The sequence below is a fragment of the Staurois parvus genome, unplaced genomic scaffold (genome assembly GCF_062004578.1).
Source record: "Staurois parvus isolate SC_StPar_1 unplaced genomic scaffold, SC_StPar_1.0 ptg000450l, whole genome shotgun sequence".
Taxonomy (NCBI): domain Eukaryota; kingdom Metazoa; phylum Chordata; class Amphibia; order Anura; family Ranidae; genus Staurois; species Staurois parvus.
In genome coordinates, this window is record NW_028318246.1 from 3,853,114 (window position 1) to 3,878,856 (window position 25,743).

Genomic DNA, 25,743 nt, shown 5'->3' on the forward strand with positions numbered 1-25,743 from the left:
ACCCTTGTGGCATTTGGTCTCTTTATACAGTTCACATGTGTGTATGAGGCCTTGTGTTTTCACGTATGTACTTTATATATCCTACAGATGTAGAGAAGTAGATACATGAGCCATTCAGCTCTTCAGGATACTTTGGAAGTCAGCAGGCACTTCATTGACATTCATGGAAAAGATTAGAAAAAGACTGTGTACATATTTAGACATCATGGCTTCTGGGATTTGTCCATCCCCAGTTTAGTAACATAGTACAAACAGCAATAGTTTTAAAACTTTTGCTGGCAAGCAATCAGTATTCAGTGTCTTAGACGTGGATGACTTATTAAAACTGATGTTTTGAATGGTAGCTGCAGTGCCTTGACAAAGTAATCATTCCCCTAGAAATGTCCTACATTTTTTGTCATGGTACAACCAAAAACTTAAATGTATTTTATTGGGATTTTATGTGATAGACCAACACAAGTGGCACATCATTTTTTTACAAATAAATCTGTGAAAAGTGTGGCATGCATTTGTATTCAGCCCCCCGGAGTCAGTACTTTGTAGAACCACCTTTTGCTGCAATTCCAGCTGCAAGTCTTTTTGGGGATGTCTTTACCAGCTTTGCACATCTAGAGTGACATTTTTGTCCATTCTTCTTGCTCTGTCAGATTGGTTGGAGAGCGTCTGTGAACTGCAATTTTCAAGTCTTGCCACAGATTCTCAATTGGATTTAGGTCTGAATTTTAATTGGGCCATTCTAACACATGACTATGCTTTGCTCTAAACTAGTGGTCTTCAAACTGCGGCCCGGGGGCCGGATGTGGTCCTTTACTTGAGTTTATCTGGCCCTTGGGGCACTATTCCATCAACTGTCACCAATGATGGAGCACCATTCCCCCGACTGAAACCATCAATGGGGCATTATACTTCTCACTGATATCAGCAATGGGGCACTATTCCTCTCTTTAAGACCAATGATGGGGCACTGATGCTGGGGCATTTTCTACTTCCACTGGCCACAGTCTGGCCCTGCTAAAGTCTGAAAGACCATAAACTGGCCCTTTGCTTAGAAAGTTTGGAGACCCCTTCTCTAAACCATTCCATTGTAGCTCTGGCTGTATGTTTAGGGTTGTTGTCCTGCTGAAGGTGAACCTCCGCCCCAGTGTCAAGTCTTTTGCAGACTCTATCAAGTTTTCTACTAAGATTGCTGTGTATTTTGCTCCATCCATCTTCCCATCAACTCTGACCAGCTTCCCTGTCCCTACTGAGGAAAAGCATCCCCACAAAATGATGCTGCCACCACCATGTTTCACGGTGGGGATGGTGTGTTCAGGGTGATGTGCAATGTTAGTTTTCCACCACACATGGTGTTTTGCTTTTAGGCCAAAAAGTAAAATTTTGCACTTATCTGACCAAAGCACCTTCTTCCACATGTTTGCTGTGTCCCCCACATGGCTTCTCGCAAACTGCAAACGGAACTTCTTATGGCTTTCTTTCAACAATGGCTTTCTTCTTGCCACTCTTCCACAAAGGCCAGATTTGTAGAGTGTACGACTAATAGTTGTCCTATGGACAGATTCTCCCACCTGAGCTGTGGATCTCTGAAGCTCATCCAGAGTTACCGAGGGCCTCTTGGCTGCTTCTCTGATTAATGCTCTCCTTGTCTGGCCTGTAAGTTTAGGTGGACGGCTATGTCTTGGTAGGTTTGCAGTTGTGCCATACACTTTCCATTTTCGGATGATGGGTTGAACAGATGTTCAAAGCTTGGCATATTTTCTTATAACCTAACTCTGCTTTAAACGTCTCCACAATTTTATCCCTGACCCGTCTGGTGTGTTCCTTGGCCTTCATGATGCTGTTTGTTTACCAATGTTTTCTAACAAACCTCTGAGTTTTTCACAGAACAGCTGTATTTATACTGAGATTAAATTACATAGGTAAACTCTATTTACTAATTAGGTGACTTCTGAAGGCAATTGGTTCCACTAAATTTTAGGTATCAGAGTAAAAGAGGCTGAATACAAATGCACGCCACACTTTTCAGATATTTATTTGTTAAAAAATTTTGAAATCCATTTTCCTTCTACTTCACAATTACGTGCCACTTTCTGTTGGTCTATCATATAAAATCCCAATAAAATACATTGACGTTTTTTGGTTGTAGCATGACAAAATGTGGAAAATTTCAAGGGATTTGAATACTTTTTAAAGGCACTAGTTGTTTTTACTGCTCTTTGTACGATGGTTGCAGTGTTCTCGTCCTAATGATGTATTTGTACATTGTTTTAATTGTAAAAGCAGTGTGTGTGAATAAGGCAAACCCATACTCTGTTACTTGGCCAGTTCAGGTAAAAGAAACACATTCCTTGACTAGTTGGCATGGTAAAGAGCCTGTATTTGTTGGGCACCTCCCACCCCTTCTATTCCATTCACCTGCTGGAACATCTCCTTCTGGGTATGGAGGGGCAAAAGACATTTTCTTCTCAAAATGCATCACTCTAGGTGTCCGAGCAGCAGTCCACCAGACCAGAGCAATGCCACAAGAAGAGAGAGAGCACTTGGTTCTTGGTGGGACTTGCACTGCAACTTTCCTAGTTTAGTGATATATACCCACAAAGAAGAAATGGAAATAGGATTTTTGAGGCACAACATTGACTGTATATCTAAAACATATTTTTCTTTACATATGTGGCTAAATGGTTAGCACTTCCGCTTGGCAGTACTAGGGTCGTTGGTTCGAATCCCAACCACGGCACCACCTGCCTGGAGTTTGCATGTTCTCCCTGTGCCTGCGTGGGTTTCCTCCGGGTACTCGGGTTTCCTCCCATACTCCAAAGACATTCTGGCAGGTTAATTGGATCCTGTCTAAATTGGCCCTAGTATGTGTATGTATGAATGTGAGTTACGGACCTTAGATTGTACGCTCCTTGAGGGTTGGGGACTGATGGTAATGTACAATACATGTATGTAAAGCACTACTTAAACTGACGGTGCTATAGAAGTACCTGTAATAAATAAATAAATCGCTCACTTGATATGAACATTTTGTGCCTCAAAAATCCTTTACTTTTCTTCATTGTGGTTATATTACATGGCTTTGGGTTGGTGATTGGGGAATAACATCTGGGAAGCCCGTTACTGTTCTGAATAATGAAGAATAATTCCACTTTTTTGTTTAAATAAAATAAATCCTCTTCTAGTCAGTTGCATGCTACTAAGGTTTTTCCCAAACTTTGTTCTACCTGCTGCTATTTCTGTTTAAATGGCACTGACCCCTTACTTCCTGCAGTCATGCCCTACTTCCTGTGTGATAAGTCGGAGTCTGCCTACTATAGGCACAATTCAGTCCAAATATTGTAGTAAGAGAAAAACTGCCAAGTAAAGCAGTGCACAGATCAAATGAACAGGAAATTACATTTATGGATACGTTCTTTATACAGATCGTGTACAGAACATTCCTGTTGTTAACATGCTTACAAGAAAGCCACATTTTAATTTTTCAAATTTTTTGGAAAAACCTAACTGGCTGTGGATTTTAATGGTATGGTCATATCTGTAACTCTAAAGTGGTTGTAAACCTCAGGCATGAAGTATAAACAAAACCTGTCCCTCTATAGCGTGTGCTTGTCTAAGTCCAGAGCACTCGGTGCCATATCTGTCCACTGTCTCGTTCCTCTGCTATCAGCATGAGTCACTTCTGACAAATTTTTCTGACACCAAGAGAAAAATGGTGACAGAGGGCACATTCAATGTTTGACAGCCTTAGCTGTGTTCCTGTGTGCGCTGTGTGAAGGGGGGGGGGTTCCCTTCCCTCCCTCCCCCTCCAATCGGCTGTCAGAGCTCTCCTCACTGATGTCACTTCAGCTCCTCACTCCCTGCTTTTCAGGGCTAAGAGATCCTGTGTAAATTCTGAAATTTGAATGGATGTAGGAGAAAGATGGCTGTATATAAACATGCGCAACTTTTGTAGGAGGATTTGTTTCATACCTGTGTATCACCTGATGCCAGTCATTTCTTTGGGATATGTAGGGGGATTAAAACCACTTTACCGCATAATAAAACTCAAGAGCAACAATGTAATATAATGCAGCTTGTCTGTTCTTAGATTTGGTGGCTTAAGTTGTTTTAATGGATAAGGTCACCTTTTGAGAACATGTTCCACTCGTTTTTAGGGTGGAACATGTTACATGTTCCCAATGCTGCAGAGGCTGCCTGATTACACCTCCCCCCCCACATTCACAGAGTTATGTGAATGAATGAACTGCAAGTCCTGACAGCCTTTGAAATCCTACCTAGGTGATAAAGTGGATGAGTGAACATAGCAACCTAGGGACAAGAGAGTGTGTTCACAGAACTACCTGATATAAATAAAAGATACCCGAAAGATGAATACAAATGCAGATGCTACACCTAATTTTTATGCTAAAAAAAAGATTACTTATTTTTGGGTTTAGATATGCTTTCATTTACAAAATGACTTGTTAAGTGAAGCTCTGTTTAATAAAGCCCCATGCAGTATGCCATTTTGTCCTTTTTGAGTTGTTTGGTCTCACTTGTTCAGGGTCTGAATATTTATTTTTATTTGCTTGTGTGGATCAATATTGAGAATTTGTAACGTGCATTTACTTTAGTAGCCCATGATTTAAAATGATTGTAAAGGTTCTGATTTTATTTATAAAAACATGTCATTGGTTATACTGAATGGGCTTGTGTCATTTTTGTGTCTTTTTTTTTAGACTACGTAACTACAGTGGATATAAAAAGTCTACACACCCCTGTTAAAGTGTCAGGTGATGTAAAAAAAAAAAAGAGACAGAGAAATAATTTCATAACTTTTTCTAATGCGACCTGTAAACTGTACAACTCAACTGAGAAGCAAACTGAAATCTTTTTTTTTTTTTGGGGGGGGTAAACGTAAGAAACTAAAATAATGTGGTTGCATAAGGGGATGTAGCTGTGTTTTAGAATTAAGCAATCGCATTCAAAATCATGTTAAATAGGAGTTAGTACACACCTGCCATCATTTAAAGTACCTCTGATTAACCCCAGATAAAGTTCAGCTGTCCTAGTAGGTCTTTCCTGACATTTTCTTAGTCGTACAGCAAAAGCCATGGTCCGCAGAGAGCTTCCAAAGCATCAGAGGGATCTCATTGTTAAAAGGTATCAGTCAGGAGAAGGGTACAAAAAAATTTCCAAGGCATTAGATATGCCATGGAACACAGTGAAGACAGTCATCATCAAATGGAGAAAATATGGCGCAACAGTGAAATGGCCCAGCCAGGGCCCAGACCTGAATCCGAAATCAGAAATCTGTGGGGTGATCTGAAGAGGGCTGTGCACAGGAGATACCCTCGCAATCTGACAGGTTTGGAGTGTTTTTGCAAGAAAGAGAGGGTAAATATTGCCAAGTCAAGCTGTGCCATGCTGATAGACTCATACCCAAAAAGACTGAGTGCTGTAATAAAATCAAAGGGGCGTCAGCAAAGTATTAGTTTAAGGGTGTGCACACTTATGCAACCATTTTATTTTAGTTTTTTTATTTTTACTTTCCTCCACCTAAAAGATTTCAGTTTGTTGTTCAACTGAGTTGTGCAGTTTATAGGTTACATTAAAGGTGGAAAATGTTCTGAAATGATTTATCTTTGTCTCATTCTTTTCTTTTTTTTTACATCAGAGAAACCTAACATTTTAACAGGGGTGTGTAGACTTTTTATATCCACTGTATATGTCATACTTACCTGCTCTTTGTAATGGTTTTGCACAGAGCAGCCCTGTTCCATTTTTTGTACTATTGAATTGTTGGTCGAGGGGGTGCACTGGACACCTTGGCTGCCATTGTGCTACATGCTGGGTCTCCAGTGCATTCCTGTACCTTTTTAAGGAGGGGTGGGCTCCCTCAGGTCCATCTGCCCTAGGTCTATCCATTAAATACATATGCCTCTATTATGGGGGTTTGTAACTACAGTTAGTAACTACAGATTACTGGGGTGCCTTGACAAGGCTCTGTAGCTTACGTACGTAAGGCATACTGTTAGGTTAATTCAGTTTGTTTGCAGGCTGTCTGGCAAGTCATCACAGAGGACAAGGGGGCACTCTTTACGTCTGGAGGAAAAGAAATTTAATCTCCAAACACGGAAAGGTTTCTTCATAGTAAGAGCTGTGAAAATGTGGAATAGACTCCCTCAAGAGTTGGTTCTGGCCAGCTCAGTGGTTTGGTTTTAAAAAGGCCCGGATTCTTTCCTAGATACACAGAATATAACTGGATACTGACATTTATAGATAAAGTTGATCCAGGAAATATCTGATTGCCTCTTGGGGAATAAGGAAGGAATTTTTTCCCCAACAGGAGCAAATTGGATCATGCTTTGCTGGGTTTTTTTTGCCTTCCTCTGGATCAACTATGGGTATAAGATTATACCTTTTTTTTTTTTTTTTTTTAGTGGTTGAACTGGATGGACTTTTGTCTTTTTTTCAGCCAGACTAACTATGTAAGTTAGAGCTGGGAATTTTTCTTTTTGTTTGACATGCGTCACCCTTCCATGTGCTCCTTGCTGTGAAGGCTAGTTATAGACTGGGGCAGTGGCCATTTTTTCTACAGCCCTGTTCCTTCCCTATCTTGGGTCCCCCGCCGGCACTTCTGGCCCCTCCCCCTACTGAATGCCTCCAGAGCAAGCTGCTTGCTAGGTTGCATTTGAGCGTGCTTGCTCCCGAACTGCTTCTATGTGTCTGAGAAACAGGGGCTACAGTACCACATTTACATATGTTTTTGCTGCGTTTTGCGGTTTTCCGCAGCCAGCGGTCAAAACATCCCAATCCTGGACATGATTCTTTCATGTTCAGAAGAAGAAGGTTTAACCTCCCCTAAACGCGGTAGCTCCTAAACTCTGCTAAAAGCCTATTTTAGGAGCTTTGGCAAAAAAACGCCAAAACCTCCTAAACTCAAGTCTAGGTGCTGCTAGTGTACATGAACCCTTAGGCTTTAGAACCACTTTAATTTGTAGTACTAGAAGTATTAGCTGTACAGAGGATCGCCACATAACTTACATTCCAAACCCAGAAATTATAGAAGCATGAGATGTTTGGAGTCTTGCAGGATCTATTAGCTGGTCTGTATAACTGAGGTTGTGAAGTTCCCAAATTACTTGTTAGACATATTCCGCTCCCTCTGTGGGATTCAGTTTGATCTGTAGAATTACTGATGAGTTGGTCTGTATCTTCCCTGCCTACTGTGTTTAGACAGACAGATGTGCACATTAGAATTGCTGATGATATGGAAAAGCTGACCTGTCACAAGAGAGATTGTGAAATAACCACTTTATAGATGGCCTAGGGGTGAATATTCACTGCAGCAAGAATGTTCAGGATTTTGGGGCAAGAATATACAGGACTGAGGGCTGAAAGACAGAGTTAAGATTTCATAGAGGAGATCAGATGCTAGTGTTGCATACATTTTATTTTTTTTTTTATATATTTTTCGTTATTGTGACATTGTGCTGCTAATCTCTTTAATAAACACTATCTTGAAAAGTTAATTAGGCTAGTAATAAAACCTCAATAAAAGTAGAGGCGTTGAGAGATTTTATAAGTATTAGTGTACATAATAGAATTTTTTGTTCCAGTTCTAAAATATGCGAATGATTTCCCATGTCAGCAGGGATATGTTGTACACAATGCAACTTCTTACTCTTTAGCAGGGCTCTGGGAGGGAGAAAAAAAAAAAAGGGGAAGATATGGTTGTGTCCATGCGGGGGTTAATGAGCAGAGTTCTGCTGGTTGTGGAACAGCGGGAGGGAGCTTGTTTGTAAGATCCTGGGCAGGCACAGTGGTATGTTTGGAATCGTAAGTGACACCCATCTCGCTGGTCGTTTTGATGGGAACACAAGACTTCTGGTTTTGCAGAAAGGGCCCATTTTTATTCTCTTGCATGGCTTCTTTTTAAAACATCCTATCTCCGTTATAGTCTCTTCTACAATGAAATTGGAATCTATAAAAAGGATTAAATGTAGCTCTTGCCAGTTTTTTTTTTTTTTTTTTTTTTTATATAACCCCCTCTGCTAGTTCTCCTCTGTTTAGCTGCCTGACTTCTCCTCCATACAGTAAGCTCCAATGTTATGTTGCTTTTTGCCTGTGTTGATCAGGAGTGACCTTTGCAGTGCTGTATGGATAAGTCATCTAATTTTCCATCTTCTTCATGATTCATGCCTTCCTTGTGCTTTTACATGTAGGCTAGTTTGTAAGGAATAACCATATTTTATATATAAAGGTATCCGCACACACTGGTTCCATTTTGTTTTTTTTCGTTTTTTTAATTATATAAAGTAGAACTCAGGGGCAGACTGACCATTCGAGCACTCGGACACTGCCCGAGGGCCCGAGGTCAGTAGGGGGCCCCATAAAATGCCCCTGGTACCTTTTTTTTATAGGCTTTTTTGGGTGTGTTTGGAGTGTGGGCAAGGACACAGGGGCCCCATGATCCCCAATTGCCCGGGGACCCCATCAGTTGTCAGTCTACCCCTGGTAGAACTGCAGGAATTTTTATTTCCCATGTAGTGGTGCTGTGCCTACACTACATGAGTTGACGGCTCATTTTTGTCTAGAAGTGAGAAAAGCAAAGATATACTTGCCTAACCTGCTGATCCTCCAAACGCAAGACTGATTCCTGCCGCTCCTGCCCCCCCCCCCCACACACACGCTTGCTGTCTTGTGCATGGATGGTTCCTGACATAATTACACTCATAGACCAGCTGTGGACGTGAAGATGGCAGGAACGGTCCATTGCAGGTCATGAAGTTCATATGGCAAACAAGCAAAGTATCATTTTATGATACCAGGAGCACTCCTAAGTGTGATCGGCCACACTGAGAACTTTCAGGCAAAGTCACACTTTTATTCAAGGAATTATTTTAATGAGTGAGGTTTATAGGTTGCTATTGCTGGTCGTCTTTTAGAAATCCTAGTTGCCTTATTGTTCTCGGCTTCAGTACAGAAATGCAGCATGCTGAGTCAAAACTCCCGACCTACAGTTTGGCTCTGGTTTGATGACTCAGAATCTATTCAAGCCACAGGATCAACATGGCAGACAAGTAATTTTTATCTTCAAATGAGTTACTTATTTCTCTCTTGATAGGTTTACTATAACAGAGCACAAATCAATGTGGTGTCACCTTCCTAAACGTGTGTATCTTGCTCGTGAGCACTCTGACCATTTCATAAAATTTAGCAAACATTTAATATGTGTTCAGCTTATTTAAACCATGCCACCCATTACATTACAAGAGATACAGCTTTGAGCAGTTGACCTAAATTGACTTTAGTCCTGGCTGTATAGTAAAAATGACTTACTTGCGGACTTTGCCTGTTCCTGGCTATACCCTTTTTTTGCTGCTAGGGGCTCATGTACACTGCAGCTGATAAACTCACATTTAGGAGCTGTTCAGCGTTTTTTTTCCGCAGCCCCTGAACTCACCCTAATGTTTTCCTATGTGTCCATGTAAACATCTTCATTTACAGTCATTTACAGGCAGTTCGAGTTTACAGTAGTTTTTTCGAACGCAACAAACTTGCGTTTAGATGTTGATTTTATCAGCGTTTCCAATGCAAAACGCTTGTAAACATGGCAAATCGCGTTTATAAGCGTTTGCGTTTGAAAAAGTTTTTTTTTAACTCTTCCAGTTCCCGATGCTGTCCAGAACCTTTTTTCATAATGAAAAATGCATGCAAAGCATTTTCAAGGTTCTCAGATGGACAAAAGACTGCCACAGGATGTTCCTACCAAGCTTGTCACACATTGTAAAGACCAATTCACACCTCAGACCTCTCCCACCTTTAGAAACAAAAGATATGTTAATTACCATTCACACCTCAAATTCCTCATGAAGACCCCCTGTCAGGTGACCTTAACCACTTGCCCTACTGAGGATTTACCCAGGCCTCTTTTTACTACTCGGCGCTGCACTAATTCAACTGATAATTGTGCGGTCATGCAATGCTGCACCCAAACGAAATTTACGTCCTTTTTTTTCACACAAATAGAGCTTTCTTTCGGTGGTATTTGATCACCTGTGCGCTTTTTTTCACGCTATAAACAAAAAAAAGACCAAACATTTTGAAGAAAAACAATATTTTTTACTTTCAGCTATAAAAAATATATAGTAAACTCGGCTAGTTATAAATTTAAGCCAAAATGTATTCTGCTCCATGTTTTTGGTAAAAAAAATCCCAATAAGTGTATATTGATTGCTTTGTGTGGAAGTTATAGCATCTACAAACTATGGTATAGATACTGCAATTTACGCCATTTTTTTGCTATACAGCACTGTGCTAGTTTAACGGACAATTGCGCGGTCATGCAATACGGTACATAAATGAAATTTATGTCCTTTTTTTCACACAAATAGAGCTTTCTTTCAGTGGTGTTTGATTGCCTGTGTGTTTTTTATTTTTTGCGCTATAAAAAAAAAGGCTGACAATTTTGAGAAAAAAAAATATTTTGGACTTTTTGCTACAAAACATGTCCAGTAAAAAAAATTTAAAAATCAAATTTCGTCATAAATTTTGGCCAAAATGCATTCTGCGACATGCCTTTGTTAAAAAAAAAAACAAAAAACCCCAATACGTGTAAATTAATTGGTTTACGTGAAAGTTATAGCGTTTACAAATGGCAGGAAAGATGCTCAGAGTTTTAATTTTTTTTTTATACTAATAATGGCGGCGATCAGCGACTTATGGCGGGACTGCGGCGGACATTCTGACACTGGGGGGGAACTGACTTGGGGTCACTGACATCCCCAGTGACACCAACACAGTGATCAGTGCAAAAAAAAACAAACCACTGACTGAAAGGGTTAACTGTGTGAGGGGAGTGTTTTCCTAGGGGGCGGGGGTGTGTACTGCACGGGGGACACGCTGATCGGGAGAGAGAAACTCTTCTCTCCAGCTCAGCATGTCGGGAACTGACAGAATGCAGAGCTACTGCAGCCCTGCTCTCTGTCAGTGATTGCCGCTAATCAGAGGGACACAGCTGGTAACAAACGGCTGTGACCCGGCGACTGACATCCGCGGTCGTGATCGGCGGGACAGGTAGGGCGGTGGCGCGCCTCGCGCATTCCCCCTACCTGTTTTGCAAACACACGTTCTAAAACGTGGTTTTGCCCAGCCGTGCCGCCCTGCCACCGTATTTCTACAGTGGCTGGGCGGCATGTGGTTAATGACTCACTAAACCAGACACCTGTCCCACCCTTGGAAACAAAAGAAATGTTAATGAGCAACTCACACCTAATGTCAACACATACTGCTGTGTCTGCTTCTACTTTGTATTTCTCTGAAACAGTCTGAAATAGTTAATAATGTACCACTTCAGTGCATTCTGGGCATTTGGGAGGTTCTCCTGTGCTTATCTTTAAAAAAAAGCTTCTAAACGCAAACGCACTTAAACGTGCATAAACGCGTTATGCAAATGAAGCTAAACAGACTTTTTTTACCTATGTTTTCCTGCTGTCAATTTCCAGCATTCAGAAGTGTTCTCCAAACGCCCCGTGTACATGAGCCCTAAGACTTGAAGAAATACAGTGGCATAAAACTTAAATACTAAGTGTACTTTTGGAGCATGGTACACCTGTATTTAGGGTTTAACATGCTCCAGCACCTCCCCCCCTCACACCCCAATGAGCACCCTTTTAGTTCATTGACCCTTCCTCCAAGCTTTCTAACAGCCTGTACAGAGGTACAGGCAAGAAAGCTGGAGTATGTGTCTGCAGGAGCCTGACATCCTGATCGAGTGCAGTGCTTTGCAGGCTCCTGTGGGAATATTTTTTTCTGAAAAATATTTGCATTTATTATTTTTTCCCAAAGGTGAACTTTTTCCCTTAATCTATATTGCTCATCTGATCTAATGGGCAGATGACATTTTGGATAGACCTCTTATTATTTTTTGTAATCAGATCAAGAATATAATCCTTTCACGCAGACATGTTGAATAGCAGAGTTGCTGTAAGCCGACTTGCTCCCACCACCCAACTTAATTTATGACAATTTCTGATTGTCATCTATATGCAGCTCTTCCTCCACAGAGAATGGACTATCCACAATAGTCATGGACTCCTGTTCATCGATTTCTTCATTCCCGTGTCCCCTACTTTTTTTTTTTTTTACTGAACTCAGAGTGGGTTCATTGAACTGTCCAGTTCTGTCATTACAGTTAAAATGTTTATCTACTATATTGCATCTCCTAGATTGTAAGCTCCAAGGAGCAGGGCCCTCCTATCCCTCTTGTATTGAACTGTATTGTTGCTGGTGTTGTCTCCCTTAATATTGTAAAGTGCTGAGCAAACTGTTGGCGCTATATAAATCCTGTATAATAATAATAATTGCATCTGCATTACTATTATCGAGATTGTTTTTTGCTACTGTGTCTTTTTCTTACTTGAAAAAATTTTATGAAAACAATTGAAACTGCAACACTTTGTAAGTCTTTTAAGTATATGACATTTACTTGCTAAAGCAAAGTGCACACATTTAGATCATCAATCAAATAATATAAGCATAGTCGCTTTCATGTATACGAAGTAAGACAATTTAATTCTCGGAATGCATGTGGTATAGCATTATGGTGGCAGGTCACACAGCCATTCTCACTTATGTGTTCTGACATGTTCTAACTTACTCACCTGAGCCATCTACCAGTTGACTCAGTCTTTACAGAGTAGTAGAAGAAATAAAAGGTGTGTGTTTTGGACTGTTGGCAGAAAATGAGTAACAGGAATGTGGAGCAGTGGATTAACATCAAATTTTGAGTGAAAATTTGCAAAAGTGTGAGTGAAACTTTTAGCTCTTTTACAATAGGCATATGGTGAACATTCCATAAAAAAAATCAAGTGTTTTTGAATGGCATAGGCGATTTAAGGAGGGGCAGGATGATGTCCATGATGATGCGAGAAGGGGGCAGCCAAAAATGCACAGGACAGATGCAAATGTGGAAAACGAAAAGCTTATGGGAATCTGGCCTTACAAGTGGATTTTCCTCCATGACAATGCTTCCTACACATGTTAATTCTTTGAGTTCCTGGCCAAGAAATCCATTCCAAAACTTAGCCAACCACCTTATTCCCCTGACCTGGCATCCTACGAATTTTTTGGCTGTTTCCAGGGACTATCAGTCTTTGGCTCTCTGCTCTGCCCCACCAGCGCTCACTATAGTGCTAGGTTGTGGAGGGGTCGGGAGCAGCTGGCTTAGGTTCTCAGCACCTTACTGAGAGGCTGAGCCAGGTACCGGTCCAGGCTTCTGGGTGGATCCTACCCATATGGTCAGGATCTTTCCCCAATCTGGACCATCTGAGTGAGGGGTCACAGGAGTGCAGAATGAACTGCACTCTTGTAATCCACAGGAGAAGTGCAGCCAAGCGAGCTTTGGCTGTACTTCTCCTTTAATCTAGCACTGTTTATTACTTCCTAGCTTATTACCGAAATGAATGGCTGCAAGTGTTTATCTGGCCCACAGCTAGGGTCAGTTGCTCCTCACACAGTTCTTCAAGTCTACAGGCTCTGTTTCTCTCCAACATCCAAATCCCTCCCCTCGATGCAGATTCCCCATAGCTGTGCTCTCCTTTGTATTGTCATTGGTTGCTAGGATCAACGGTTTTCTGACAGCCAAACACATTCTTGTCCTGGCATTTGCAGAAATCTCGTACTTGCTCCCTTACCTTTCCCTCCTGCTGCGGCCACTATCCTTGGATTTCCAGGCTTCCAACTGTGCTGTAAGTGTGTGAGGTAAAGGTGGACTCTAATGGGGACTTTTATGTAAAGGGGGATTCTTATAGCAGGCTCTAAATTAAGGGACAACTTTGATGGGCACTTTAATGTGAAGGGAACTTTTATGGGTACTCCAATATAAGGGGTTGCTCTGATGGGCTCAAATACATTCATACATACAAGGGCCAGTTTTGACCGGAACCAATTAACCTACCAGCATGTCTTTTGGAGTGTGGGAGGAAACCCACACAGGCACAGGGAGAACATACAGACTCCAGGCAGCTAGTGTCCTTGTTGGGTTTTAAACCGATGACCCTAGTGTTACCAGGCGGAAGTTCTAATCCCTTTGCCACTGTGCTATCCAGTATGATTGTACTCCCAATGTAAGAAGTTGAATGTTTAAATTAACCCTTTTCCTTTGTTGATGTGTTGATTGCAGTTTCTTCCCTTTACTTTATTCTTTCTTTGATATTCTAGAGGTATTAAAACGTTTTACATTGTAAAATGCATGGCTACTTCAGTCAACCAGTCAAGTGCAAGCAAATAATGTTTTCCCTTGCATATGACTGGAATTGAACACCATTTAATTTTATTTAATGAATGTTAACTGCAAACATACACTTTGCAACATTAAAATTCACCTTTTAAATGAACAACCTCTACTTTTATAGCAGATAAACTCAATATATGTTGTATCCTTATGCATGCTGTATGTTTGGGAAATTATATTTCAGACAAGGTAATTTTAATTATAGGTCTGTGTTTTTGCAAAACCTGATAAATGCATGGATCTCTCAGACATGATATTACCATTGTTTAATTGGCTGAAGTTATTCTTATTCTGTGCAGTGAGACACTGTAATAACTATAATTAACTTTTTCTATTCTGCCTGAGCCTCTAATTGTGTTGGACAGACAAATACTATAAGGTACAGCTTTGCAATTAAATTAAGCTAAAGATGCAGCCATAACTTTAACACATAGGTTTTGACTGGAAAGGATTTTTCATGATATTCTAAAGAAATCTGCAAATTAAACATATTTTAAAGTATTTGGGCAAAATAAATTTAAAATACTATACATCTCTGCAGTACATTCTGCACATTTACTCACGCAAATAGCATACTTGTTTTATGTATGCAACTAGAATGTTAGATCTAAGGCCACTTAGTTTTTCTCTTTTTTTTTTTGCTTGTCTTTAGAGCAGTGGCAGGGGCAAACAGGCAGATTACTGGGAGGTGAGAGAAAGATTGTCCTATTTACTGCTTTGACATGTACTTGAAACCCTAACAAAAGTATTAGTGGGATTATGCTTTAATCATCTTGTCCAGACACATTAATATTCACAATAGATCAGCCTAGTAAAAACCCTGAAGACATTAAGGTCCCATTCATACTTAAGCATTCAGTTCATTGCGTTAAAGTGGTTGTAATCTCTCACATATAAAACTGAATGGCCTTGTATTATACATATCCCCCTACGTAAGTTATACTTGTCTATCTGCAGTCGTGTTTCCCCTACATCTGTTCAAAGTGCTGAATTCAGAAACTTGTCTCAGTGTTCAGATAAAAGGGTGCAGAGCACAAAAGCTACACCCAGAGCATAGTGAGGACAGCTCAGAGAGCCGATTGGAGGAAATAGACACACCCCCTTAACGAAGCACACAGGAACAGATAACAATTGAACTGTTTAATGTAAGTGCTCAGAAATATATGTCCTATGGACAGATTCTCCCACCTGAGCTGTAGATATCTGAGTTACCATTAACCTCTTGGCTGCTTCTCTGACTACACTCTCCCTGCCTAGCCTGTCAGTTTAGTGGATGGCCATGTCTTGGTAGGTTTGCAGTTGTGCCATAATCTTTCCATTTTCATACGATGGATTGAACAGTGCTCCGTGAGATGTTCATAGCATGGGAGATTTATTTTTAGAACCTAACCCCTGCTTTAAACTTCTCCACAACTTTATCCCTGGCCTGTCTGGTGTGTTTTTTGGCTTTCATGATGCTGTTTGTTCATTTAATGTTCTCTAACTAACCTCTGAGGGCTTCACAGAACAGCCGCATTTATACTGAGTTTAAATTACACACAGGTGGATTCTATTTACTAATTAAATGACTTTTGGTTCCACTAGATTTTAGTTAGGGGTATCAGAGTAAAGGGGGCTAAATACAAATGCACATGACACTTTTCAGATATTTATTTGTAAACAATTTTGAAAGCCATTTATCGTTTTCCTTCCACTTCACAATTATGTGCCACTTTGCGTTGGTCTATCACATAAAATCCCAATAGAATACATTGATGTTTTTGGTTGTAATATGACAAGATGTGGAAAATTTCAAGGTGTATGAATACTTTTTCAAAGTGACATAGTACCTGCTTTAATAAGAATCTTACGTCTGCATTTGTCATTTCCACAGATTGGTAAAAGCTGATGCTCACTATTTTTGCTCAAGCCACAAATATAGTAATGTTGGGTGAGCTGATATCTGCTCTCTTTTGACAGCATAAATAAAGCAATTGTAAGGGTCCTTCTGTCTGCTTACTGGGTGTTCAGAGATTAGGGACCCTAAAGCAAAGGTTCACTTTTAATTTTAAGGGACAGATCTATTCAACCTAAAAGGTGATAATTTGGTGCTGTGAAGCCAATCTAACAATATTGGTAAACTATTCACTTATTATTCAGAATGTCATGAATATTGAGTTACATACTACTGCATTTATGGTCAATTACTAATGCTTTGTTTTGTTGATTTTATGCAGAGTGCTCATCTGGCAATGGTTGACACTTTGATGATGGCGTACACTGTGGAGATGGTCAGCATTGAAAAGGTCATTGCATGTGTCCACAAATATTCCCCCTTCTTTCAGACTGCTGACCTGCCTTATGACATTGAAGATGCTGTAATGTACTGGATTAATAAGGTAGGAAACCTGTAAGGGCACTCTTAGAACTAAAAATCATGCTATTCTGTGTGTTAGTTTCCTCCTCAAGTTCCTCTTGTATGTTGTACATAAACCTAAAATAAATGAAGCTTAATGTGCCCATTGATGGCCCAATAATTACAAACCATTTTCCCAGTTTTGAGCATTTTGAATTATTAGCCCATTTATGAGCCCTGGGAGATGATAGTGAGCACCACTGGAAGTTGAAGCACTTGTTAGAATGAGTGTTAACATGTGGTTGTAGACCACTTGTGAGTGGTTCATTCTTCTGCTATGACGGACTCTACAGGAGGTCCTTATTAAAAGTCAGGCAGATCTTATGCCCTTTGTTCTCTATAAGATATCTGCCTGGCTGAAGCCCTCCCAGGACAGAGAGAAGCGATGATGTTCAGTGTAGAAAAGAATTCTCATTAGTTGCCCAGGATGTACTTGCAGGTATATCTTTGTCTTATTAACTGAAATTTGCTATGTGAGCATAAAATAGCACCTACTTTAATGGGAGTGATGAATCTTTTCTGCCTATTGCAGGTAAATGGACACCTAAAAGGAATTATGGAGCAAGAGCAACGAATAAAAGAGCAGCAGGATCTTGACCCAAACACTACACAGAAGGTATGCTTTCTTTCTGAATTTACAGTGCATTACAAATAGACCTGATTGAGTTTTCAGCATGCAGCTTTTGGCATTTTCTTAACTCATTGAATGCTTTTTTCTACCATTAATACATCAGATAAATTCAGATAGGTCAAAAGCAGTGATATTTGGTAAAATACTTTTGCTGGCAGCCCTGTGTGCGAAAAGCTGTTGCATAACCAATGGTTTGTTGGAGCACAGTGGAAAAACTCTTGTAGCATCTATAACTTTATAGAATGCCCTTGATGAGATTTTATTTCTAATTATATAGGAATTTATTTTTCTGTATATATGGATATTGAATAAAATGTTTCAACGTAAAATCTTCCTACCTAACCCCATGTCACTGTAGGCTGGGTTCACACCTATGTATTATGTATGTTGATACACCTTGAGTGGCCCACTGAAATCAACAGAGTACAAAAGTTTTGTCCAAATACAATAAAAAATGTATATCTGCGCTGACTAATAGTGCAAAGCAGCTGGCACAATTAGGTAGTATAAAGACCTAATAAAGGTATGGAAATTATGAGTGTAAAGTGCAGTGCTAAACAAATAATATGATATAACAATTGAACTGATTAATGTAAGTGCTCAGAAATATATGTCCATACAAACAAATGAAAAGGTGTAAAATGAATGTCCATCCACCATCATATGAGTGTTCTTGATTGTAGACAACACAATTCAGCTTTAAAGAAATCGCCATGGTCTCCCAGTGAATTTCAAACACCAGAGATATTAGCTGCCACTACAGCAGCGTAAACGCCCATATAGCCAAGCAGAGACTTATGTATCTTGTCACAGACATCAGTGGATAAACGCCATCCTGTCTACCTGGGATCTGGTAAAATAAGGCTCACCAGGAGCAAGAAGTATACTTCCAAAACAATCAAAGAAAAGCCAGCTTACATAAGCTGCCGACCCGGGATTGCGCAGCGGCGTGACGTCCGCACTGTGACTTCTCCCCAGGGGAGGAATTGATTGTTTTGAGCACTGATTTTACACATTGTTTCACCCATTTTACAATAAATACTACACTATTGGAAGCATACTTCTTGCTCCTGGTGAGCCTTATTTTACCAGAGCCCGGGCAGACAGGATGAGGTTTATTCACTGATTTCTGTAACAAGATACATACTTTTCTGCTTGGCTATATGGGCTTTTACGCTGCTGTAGTGGCAGCTAACATCTCTTGTGAGTTTGAAATTCACTGGGAGACCGTGGCGGTTTATGTAAAGCTGAATTGTGTTATCTACAATCAAGAACACTTTCATATGTTGGTGGATGGACATTCATTTTACACTTTTTCATTTGTATGGATATATATTTCTGAGCACTTACATTAATTAGTTCAATTGGTATATCATATTATTTTTTTGCGCTGCTCTTTACACTCATATTTTAGAGTACAAAAGTATTCACGTCATCTCATATTGTAACACATCTTTCCGTGCATCAAAGAGCACATCAAAATATTCTGCAATGAAAATGCATAGAAGTGAACCCAGCCTTATATATGGCAAACAAAAAAAATCTAACCCTGGATACTTCAGTTAATTAGATATATAATGACACATAGTCTAGGACCTCAGTGGAGTGCAGTGCCCGATAGTAGAGTGTTCAAGCAGAGCTGCATTCATGGAATTAAAGACATCCATTCTTTCCTCATATACACCTTGATGACACACACAAACCTCATTAGCTTGCTTACCCTAGCTGTATTCATATGCCCCCCCTGTGAGAACCCAATGCCATGTTGGTTGTGTGCTGCTGTCCTCCAGGAATCTGAACTTGCTTACAGATTTCTCTTCCTCTGCAACTGACTGTAGATATATTTTGCCACTCGAAATTCATGAGAGCCCAAGGGAACAGCTCTATTGGGACTGTCCACTAAAACTGGTTGATTAATAGACTACATCATACAGCATCAAGAACCGCTCATATCATCATATTGCTATGCTAAGGGTGTCAAAAGTTAATATATTCTTCAGATACTTCACAGGATTTAATGAGAAAACACTTGAATCTATGAGTGGATAATGAAAGAAATATATGCAAAAGTTCATCTCTGTGTAAGGTTCCACATTCTGATGGTTATAGAGGTTGTTTAGCCCAAACTGTTTTTTTGTAATTTAATATCAAGTAGGGAAGGGTTAACACCCTTTTTTTGCTGTCTCTGTACCTTTTGAGAAGTTTCCTCTCACTTCTTATCCTAGACACACAACAGGATGTTAGAGGAAATCTCCCAAAGTTAGGGGAATGTCCCTCCTTAGAAAATTGTCATAGGAACATGTCACCCACATTGGAAGATTTCCTTTTAACTCTTGATTCAGGGACGTTTTGGTTTCCCCCCACCCTTTCTCAGTGACTAAGTTCACTGGTGCAAAGGGGACATCGACAGCAGTAAAACTTGAGAGGGTCTGACCCTTCCCCATTTCAACCAAAATTTAAAAAAAAAAAAACATTATTCAGAGATACACTTTAAGGTAATAAAAACTGTTGACATTTTATTTTGGTAAATTTGGACGTACTATTTTTGCCACTCCCAGGTTGCTTCATGTAGCTAAATCTAATTCATTCTTTCTCTGTTTGCTTTTTCCTTGCCTTGCTTTCTCTGTAATTCCCACTGCTCCCTATGAAGTCGTCTTCCAAATGGTTTTGGAAACTGGTCCCTGTAAGTGCTGCTCAGCTTCTAATGTGTAGTGGTTGTTTTATAGTGGCTTGTCTACCATATCGTGCTTTTTGTCCTCACTGTTCATCCCATTTTACAGCAGACCATCATCATATTGACCATAGATGTTCATCCAATTTTCATGTAGCATGCCCTGCTTGTCCCAGATCAAGCTGGAATAGCTTCCTCGTAGCTAGCGTATGGGAGGTTTGGTAATAAAAATAGGGCTGAATGTCTACCGTATATACTCGAGTATAAGCCGAGTTTTTCAGCACATTTTTTGTGCTGAAAAAACGGCCCCCTCGGCTTATACTCGAGTCAACGTCGAGGCTCCGTCAAGGGGGGCGCGTACAGGGGTGGGCAGAGGGCTGCCGTCTCTTTCCTGGCTCCCACTATGATCCATCCAGGAAGCGCTGCTCCTTCCGTCACTCCGGCCACTCCCTCACTCCTGCCGCTCGGCTCCGCCTCCTCACCGGTGATTGGCCGCCAGAACTGTAGCTCAGGAAAGGTACACAGGCAGCCAATCATGGGCGAGGAGGCGGAGCCGAGCGGACCCACGAAAATCGAGTGAGGGAAAAGCCGGTAAGTGTGCAGTGCAGAGGTGCTGCTGCAACCACATATGCTGGCTGCAGCAGCACCATACTGCAACAGGGGTCAGCAAGTGTCATTGGTGTCAGTGGGAGGAATAGTGCCGCATCATTGGTGTCACTGATACTAATGATGGGGCATTATTCCTCCCACTGACACCAACGATGGGGCACTATTCCTCCCAGTGATACCAATGATGGCGCACTATTCCTCCCAGTGATACCAATGATGGGGCACTATTCCTCCCACTGACACCAATGATGGGGCACTATTCCTCCCACTGACACCAATGATGGGGCACTATTCCTCCCACTGACACCAATGATGGGGCACTATTCCTCCCATTGACACCAATGATGGGGCACTATTCCTCCCACTGATACCAATGATAGGGCACTATTCCTCCCACTGACACCAACGATGGGGCACTATTCCTCCCACTGATACTAATGATGGGGCATTATTCCTCCCACTGACACCAACTATGGGGCACTATTCCTCCCAGTGATACCAATGATGGGGCACTATTCCTCCCTCTGACACCAATGATGGGGCACTATTCCTCCCACTGATACCAATGATGGAGCACTATTCCTCCCACTGACACCAATGATGGGGCACTATTCCTCCCACTGATACCAATGATGGAGCACTATTCCTCCCACTGACACCAATGATGGGGCACTATTCCTCCCACTGATACTAATGATGGGGCTTATACTCGAGTCAATAGTTTTTCCCAGTTTTTTGTGGTAAAATTAGGTACCTCGGCTTATATTCGGGTCGGCTTATACTCGAGTATATACGGTATCTCTTCTTACATGTGTCCTGTCCCATTCTCCAACAGTTCACACCTATACATATTACCAAGCTGTTTAAAAAAATAATACTGCAATTGCACATTTCAAAGGGATTTAAATATATGTATAGCCAATGTTTGAGTAGAATAGTGAAAGATTACAATATCTGTTAGGGTTTATTGACATTTATGTCCCAGCTCAGTAGCTTCACCCTCTTTATGTCCTGGTAACCATTGTCCATGACGCAGAAAGTGATCCAAGAAATCCAACATGTTCGACTTGTCATAGGAGATGAGAGTAAATCTTCTAGTGACAGCTGTGTAAGGCCCCTTTCACACGGGCTGTCTGATTCAAATCCACCTTCCAGTTTTTCTGGCAGAAGCTCCATGCAGGTCTATGGGCAGGCAGATGTAAATGACCTTGTGCCTACCTCCAAGTCGGTCCAGAAAAAAAAAAAAAAAAACAACCTAAATGTGATGAATCAGAGATAGCCTGATGTAAACACATATTTACATCTGGCCCCCTGTAGAGCCACCACAGTCTGTTGTCAGAATTTGGAGAAAAACTTAATGGGCGAGGATGTCACAAAACTAACATCTGTTCTGATTTGAACAGAGCAAGAATGTAAAGGCGCTAAAGTATGACTGCCCACCTGCCCTTTGTTCCCATACTGTTTTGTATGCCTGCTGGAGCAAAAAAATACCCAGTACTTCCAGGCGGGGGGGAGCTTGCGACTCTCTCCCTTTACTCCCATGATGCAGGGCTGTGTGCCTGAATAGACCTTTACCTGGCCCCAGCACATAACATGGGGTGCAGTGAGAAAGACCTTAGCCCTGTGTCGGCTCTGAGTTGGTTGTCCTGGCGCTTACACAGGGATTTTTCTTTTCCATCCCATGGGCAATTGGAACATGGTCAGTATAAGCAGCAGTGAGGGTGGCTTTTAACTGCTTGAGTCCCAGCACCTTAAACCTTTATAAACCCCCTTAAAGGATAAGTTCACCTTTTGGACAAAAATAAATGCACTTTTTTTTTTGCAGATAAAATAATGTGCATTTATTATTTTTTTCCAAAGGAGCCTGGAAAACTATTGCATCAGCGATCTGTAGACCTGTCAGAATATCTGCTTGTTGCACGGGATGTATGGCCAAGCAGATATTCTGACAGGAAGCTTCAATGAACTACCACAACGCCATGGTAGTTAATTGAAAACTACAAGTCCACAGCCGCTAAGGCTGTCGGGACTTGCAGTTCATTCATTCCCAGAGTCTGTGAATGAATGAACCGGACGGCGGGCGGCAGGTACATGTTACATGTTCCACGCTAAAAATGGGTGGAAAATTTAACATGTTCCAAAGGTGAACTTATCCTTTACGTCCCAGGGCTTTTTCAGGTTTTAGACATTTGATAGATTCTTAGGATTGCTGCTATGTTTTTCAGTCAACCTAGCCAATCTTTGTCTTTTTAGGAACAAAACTTACAAAAGACTATCGCTAAGGATAATATATTCCTTTGATGCTTTAAAGTGATTGTAAAGTTTTTTGTTTTTTTTTAAATAAAAAAAAAACATGAGCACTGAGCAGCCCTAATCCTCTTCTTCTGGCACCAGCACTCTGGGCTCCCCCTCTTCCCCATGCACCACCATAGGCAGCCGCTTCCTATGGTGGCACACGTGTGGGCTCAATCCTGATCCATGCTTTGTGTGCCCATGGACACACAGTGTGACTTGGCCTCATCCCTACTTCATCATGTCTGGATTTGATTGACAGCAGCAAAAGCCAATGGCTCTTGCTTCTCTTACTGAGTCCAGTGAGGGGGGAGAAGGAGAGCAGCTCCGCTACTCTCAGGCACAGCACTAGATTGCAATTGGGTTCAGGTAAGTATCTGGGGGGCTGGTAGGGGAGCTGACAATAGATATTTTTTTTTTACCTTGATGCATAGAATGGAAAAAAAAACCTTCCACCTTTACAACCACTATAAATACTTTGAGACTTTAGATGATAATAGATAAAAAAATGGTAAAATTATTAAACAAAATGTTTTCTTTTGGTTTCGATATTTTTTTTTTCTTTACCTGAAATACATTCTTATAACTTGTCTGGAGTAAAACAATACCAAATTTATTTGGTTTTTTTCTAAGTTGCGGGGTAAAATTTATGGTGTAGAAGCAATACTGTGTGTATACAGTGCATTAATGTAATGTACGAAGGTAGTAAATGGAAGTGAAGTGACTTTGCCACACTCTCAATGAAGACAGAAGTCTACTTTCACATCGCACTCCTATGGAGCAATGTGTAAAAGCGTCAGTTTTCCAGGAGCTATTGTTTCAGTTTCCTGGGCTTAGGACTGTATGTTGGCTGTCATAGACAGCCATTTGTTCCATCGCTAACCCCTATAGAAGCCCCCTGAGACAAATAGCTGCTATCCTAGTACCATTTTAAAACAACACTGAGGACTGAAGTTTAATAAGAAAAGTAGTTTTGGGTTTAGGGGTAAATAAAATACTTTAACAGCAGTTCAAATAGAAAATGAGTAATACTGACAGATATCCTACAGAAGAGAGAAATCTACTTATAATGCCATGGTGAAATATTTGCAAATTGAGGTGTACGTTTATCAAGCAGCAATAAATTACTGATTATTGAGTTGTCCGGCATTGTCAGAGGAAACAGCTCTCCAATGAGTGCCTGTTTATAAAGCGATGTAGATCGCTTCTCCTAATGAGGAGTGAAGCAATCTACAAATGCTTTGAACTCTGGAAAATGGCTACTGTTGATGTTATCTCATGAGATATTGCAAAATTACAGTGACAAGAGATCAGTAAAACATACAGCCATGGGTTTACTAAGTGGCGGTGAATTAAAGGTGCTGAATTGTTGGCTCTCCTCAGAACATACGAATACACAGTAAGATATATTAAAAAAAAAATGTGTGTGTGTGTGTATGTATGTATATGTATGTATATATATATATATATATATGTATATGTGTATACAGTCATGGCCGAAATTGTTGGCACCCTTGATATTTCTCCAGGAAATCATGTATTTCTCACGAAACGTATTGCATTAACACATGTTTTGCTATACACATGTTTATTCCCTTTGTGTGTATTGGGACAAAACAAAAAAAGGGTGGAAAGAAAGCAAATTCGACATAATGTCACACAAACCTCCAAAAATGGGCTGGACAAAAGTATTGGCACCCTTTCACAACTGCGGATAAATAAGAATGTTACAAGCATGTGATGCTCCTGTAAACTCACCTGGGGCAAGTAACAGGTGTGGGCAATATAGAAATCACACCTGAAAGCAGATAAAAAGGAGAGACGTTCACTTAACCTTTGCATTGTGTGTCTGTCTGTGCCACACTAAGCATGGACAACAGAAAGAGGAGACGAGAACTGTCTGAGGACCTGAGAACCAAAATTGTGGCAAAATATCAACAATCTCAAGGTTACAAGTCCATCTCCAGAGAACTAGATTTGCCTTTGTCCACAGTGCGCAACATTATCAAGAAGTTTGCAACCCATGGCACTGTAGCTAATCTCCCTGGTCGTGGACGGATGAGGAAAATTGATGAAAGATTGCAACGCAGAATAGTCCGGATGGTGGATAAGCAGCCCCAAACATGTTCCAAAGACATTCAAGCTGTCCTGCAGGCTCAGGGAGCATCAGTGTCAGCGCGAACTATCCGTCGACATTTAAATGAAATGAAACGCTATGGCAGGAGACCCAGGAGGACCCCACTGCTGACACAGAGACATAAAAAAGCAAGACTACAGTTTGCCAAAATGTACTTGAGTAAGCCAAAAGCCTTCTGGGAAAACGTCTTGTGGACAGATGAGACCAAGATAGAGCTTTTCGGTAAAGCACATCATTCTACTGTTTACCGAAAACGGAATGAGGCCTACAAAGAACAAAACACAGTACCTACGGTAAAATATGGTGGAGGTTCAATGATGTTTTGGGGTTGTTTTGCTGCCTCTGGCACTGGGTGCCTTGACTGTGTGCAAGGCATCATGAAATCTGAGGATTACCAAAGGATTTTGGGTCGCACTGTAGGGCCCAGTGTCAGAAAGCTGGGTTTGCGTCCAAGATCCTGGGTCTTCCAGCAGGACAATGACCCCAAACATACGTCAAAAAGCACTCAGAAATGGATGGCAAAGAAGCGCTGGAGAGTTCTGAAGTGGCCAGCAATGAGCCCAGATCTAAATCCCATTGAACACCTGTGGAGAGATCTTAAAATTGCTGTTGGGAAAAGGTGTCCTTCCAATAAGAGAGACCTGGAGCTGTTTGCAAAGGAAGAGTGGTCCAAAATTCCGGGTGAGAGGTGTCAGAAGCTTATTGATGGTTATAGGAAGCGACTGATTTCAGT

At 40.9% G+C, this 25,743-nt stretch overlaps 1 protein-coding gene across 2 annotated transcripts in view; it reads left to right on the plus strand.

Moving 5' to 3' along the window:
• The window catches only part of CAMSAP2 (calmodulin regulated spectrin associated protein family member 2), a 169,832-nt gene that overhangs the window by 79,956 nt on the left and 64,133 nt on the right, over positions 1 to 25,743 (plus strand). The window contains exons 3-5 of one of the 2 annotated variants that reach the window (XM_089688690.1): positions 16,492 to 16,653; positions 17,203 to 17,286; positions 19,952 to 19,984. In XM_089688690.1, coding sequence (XP_089544816.1) covers positions 16,492 to 16,653; positions 17,203 to 17,286; positions 19,952 to 19,984 — 279 coding nt within the window. The remainder of the gene's footprint in view (positions 1 to 16,491; positions 16,654 to 17,202; positions 17,287 to 19,951; positions 19,985 to 25,743) is intronic. The other variant, XM_089688691.1, reaches the window with a different exon arrangement.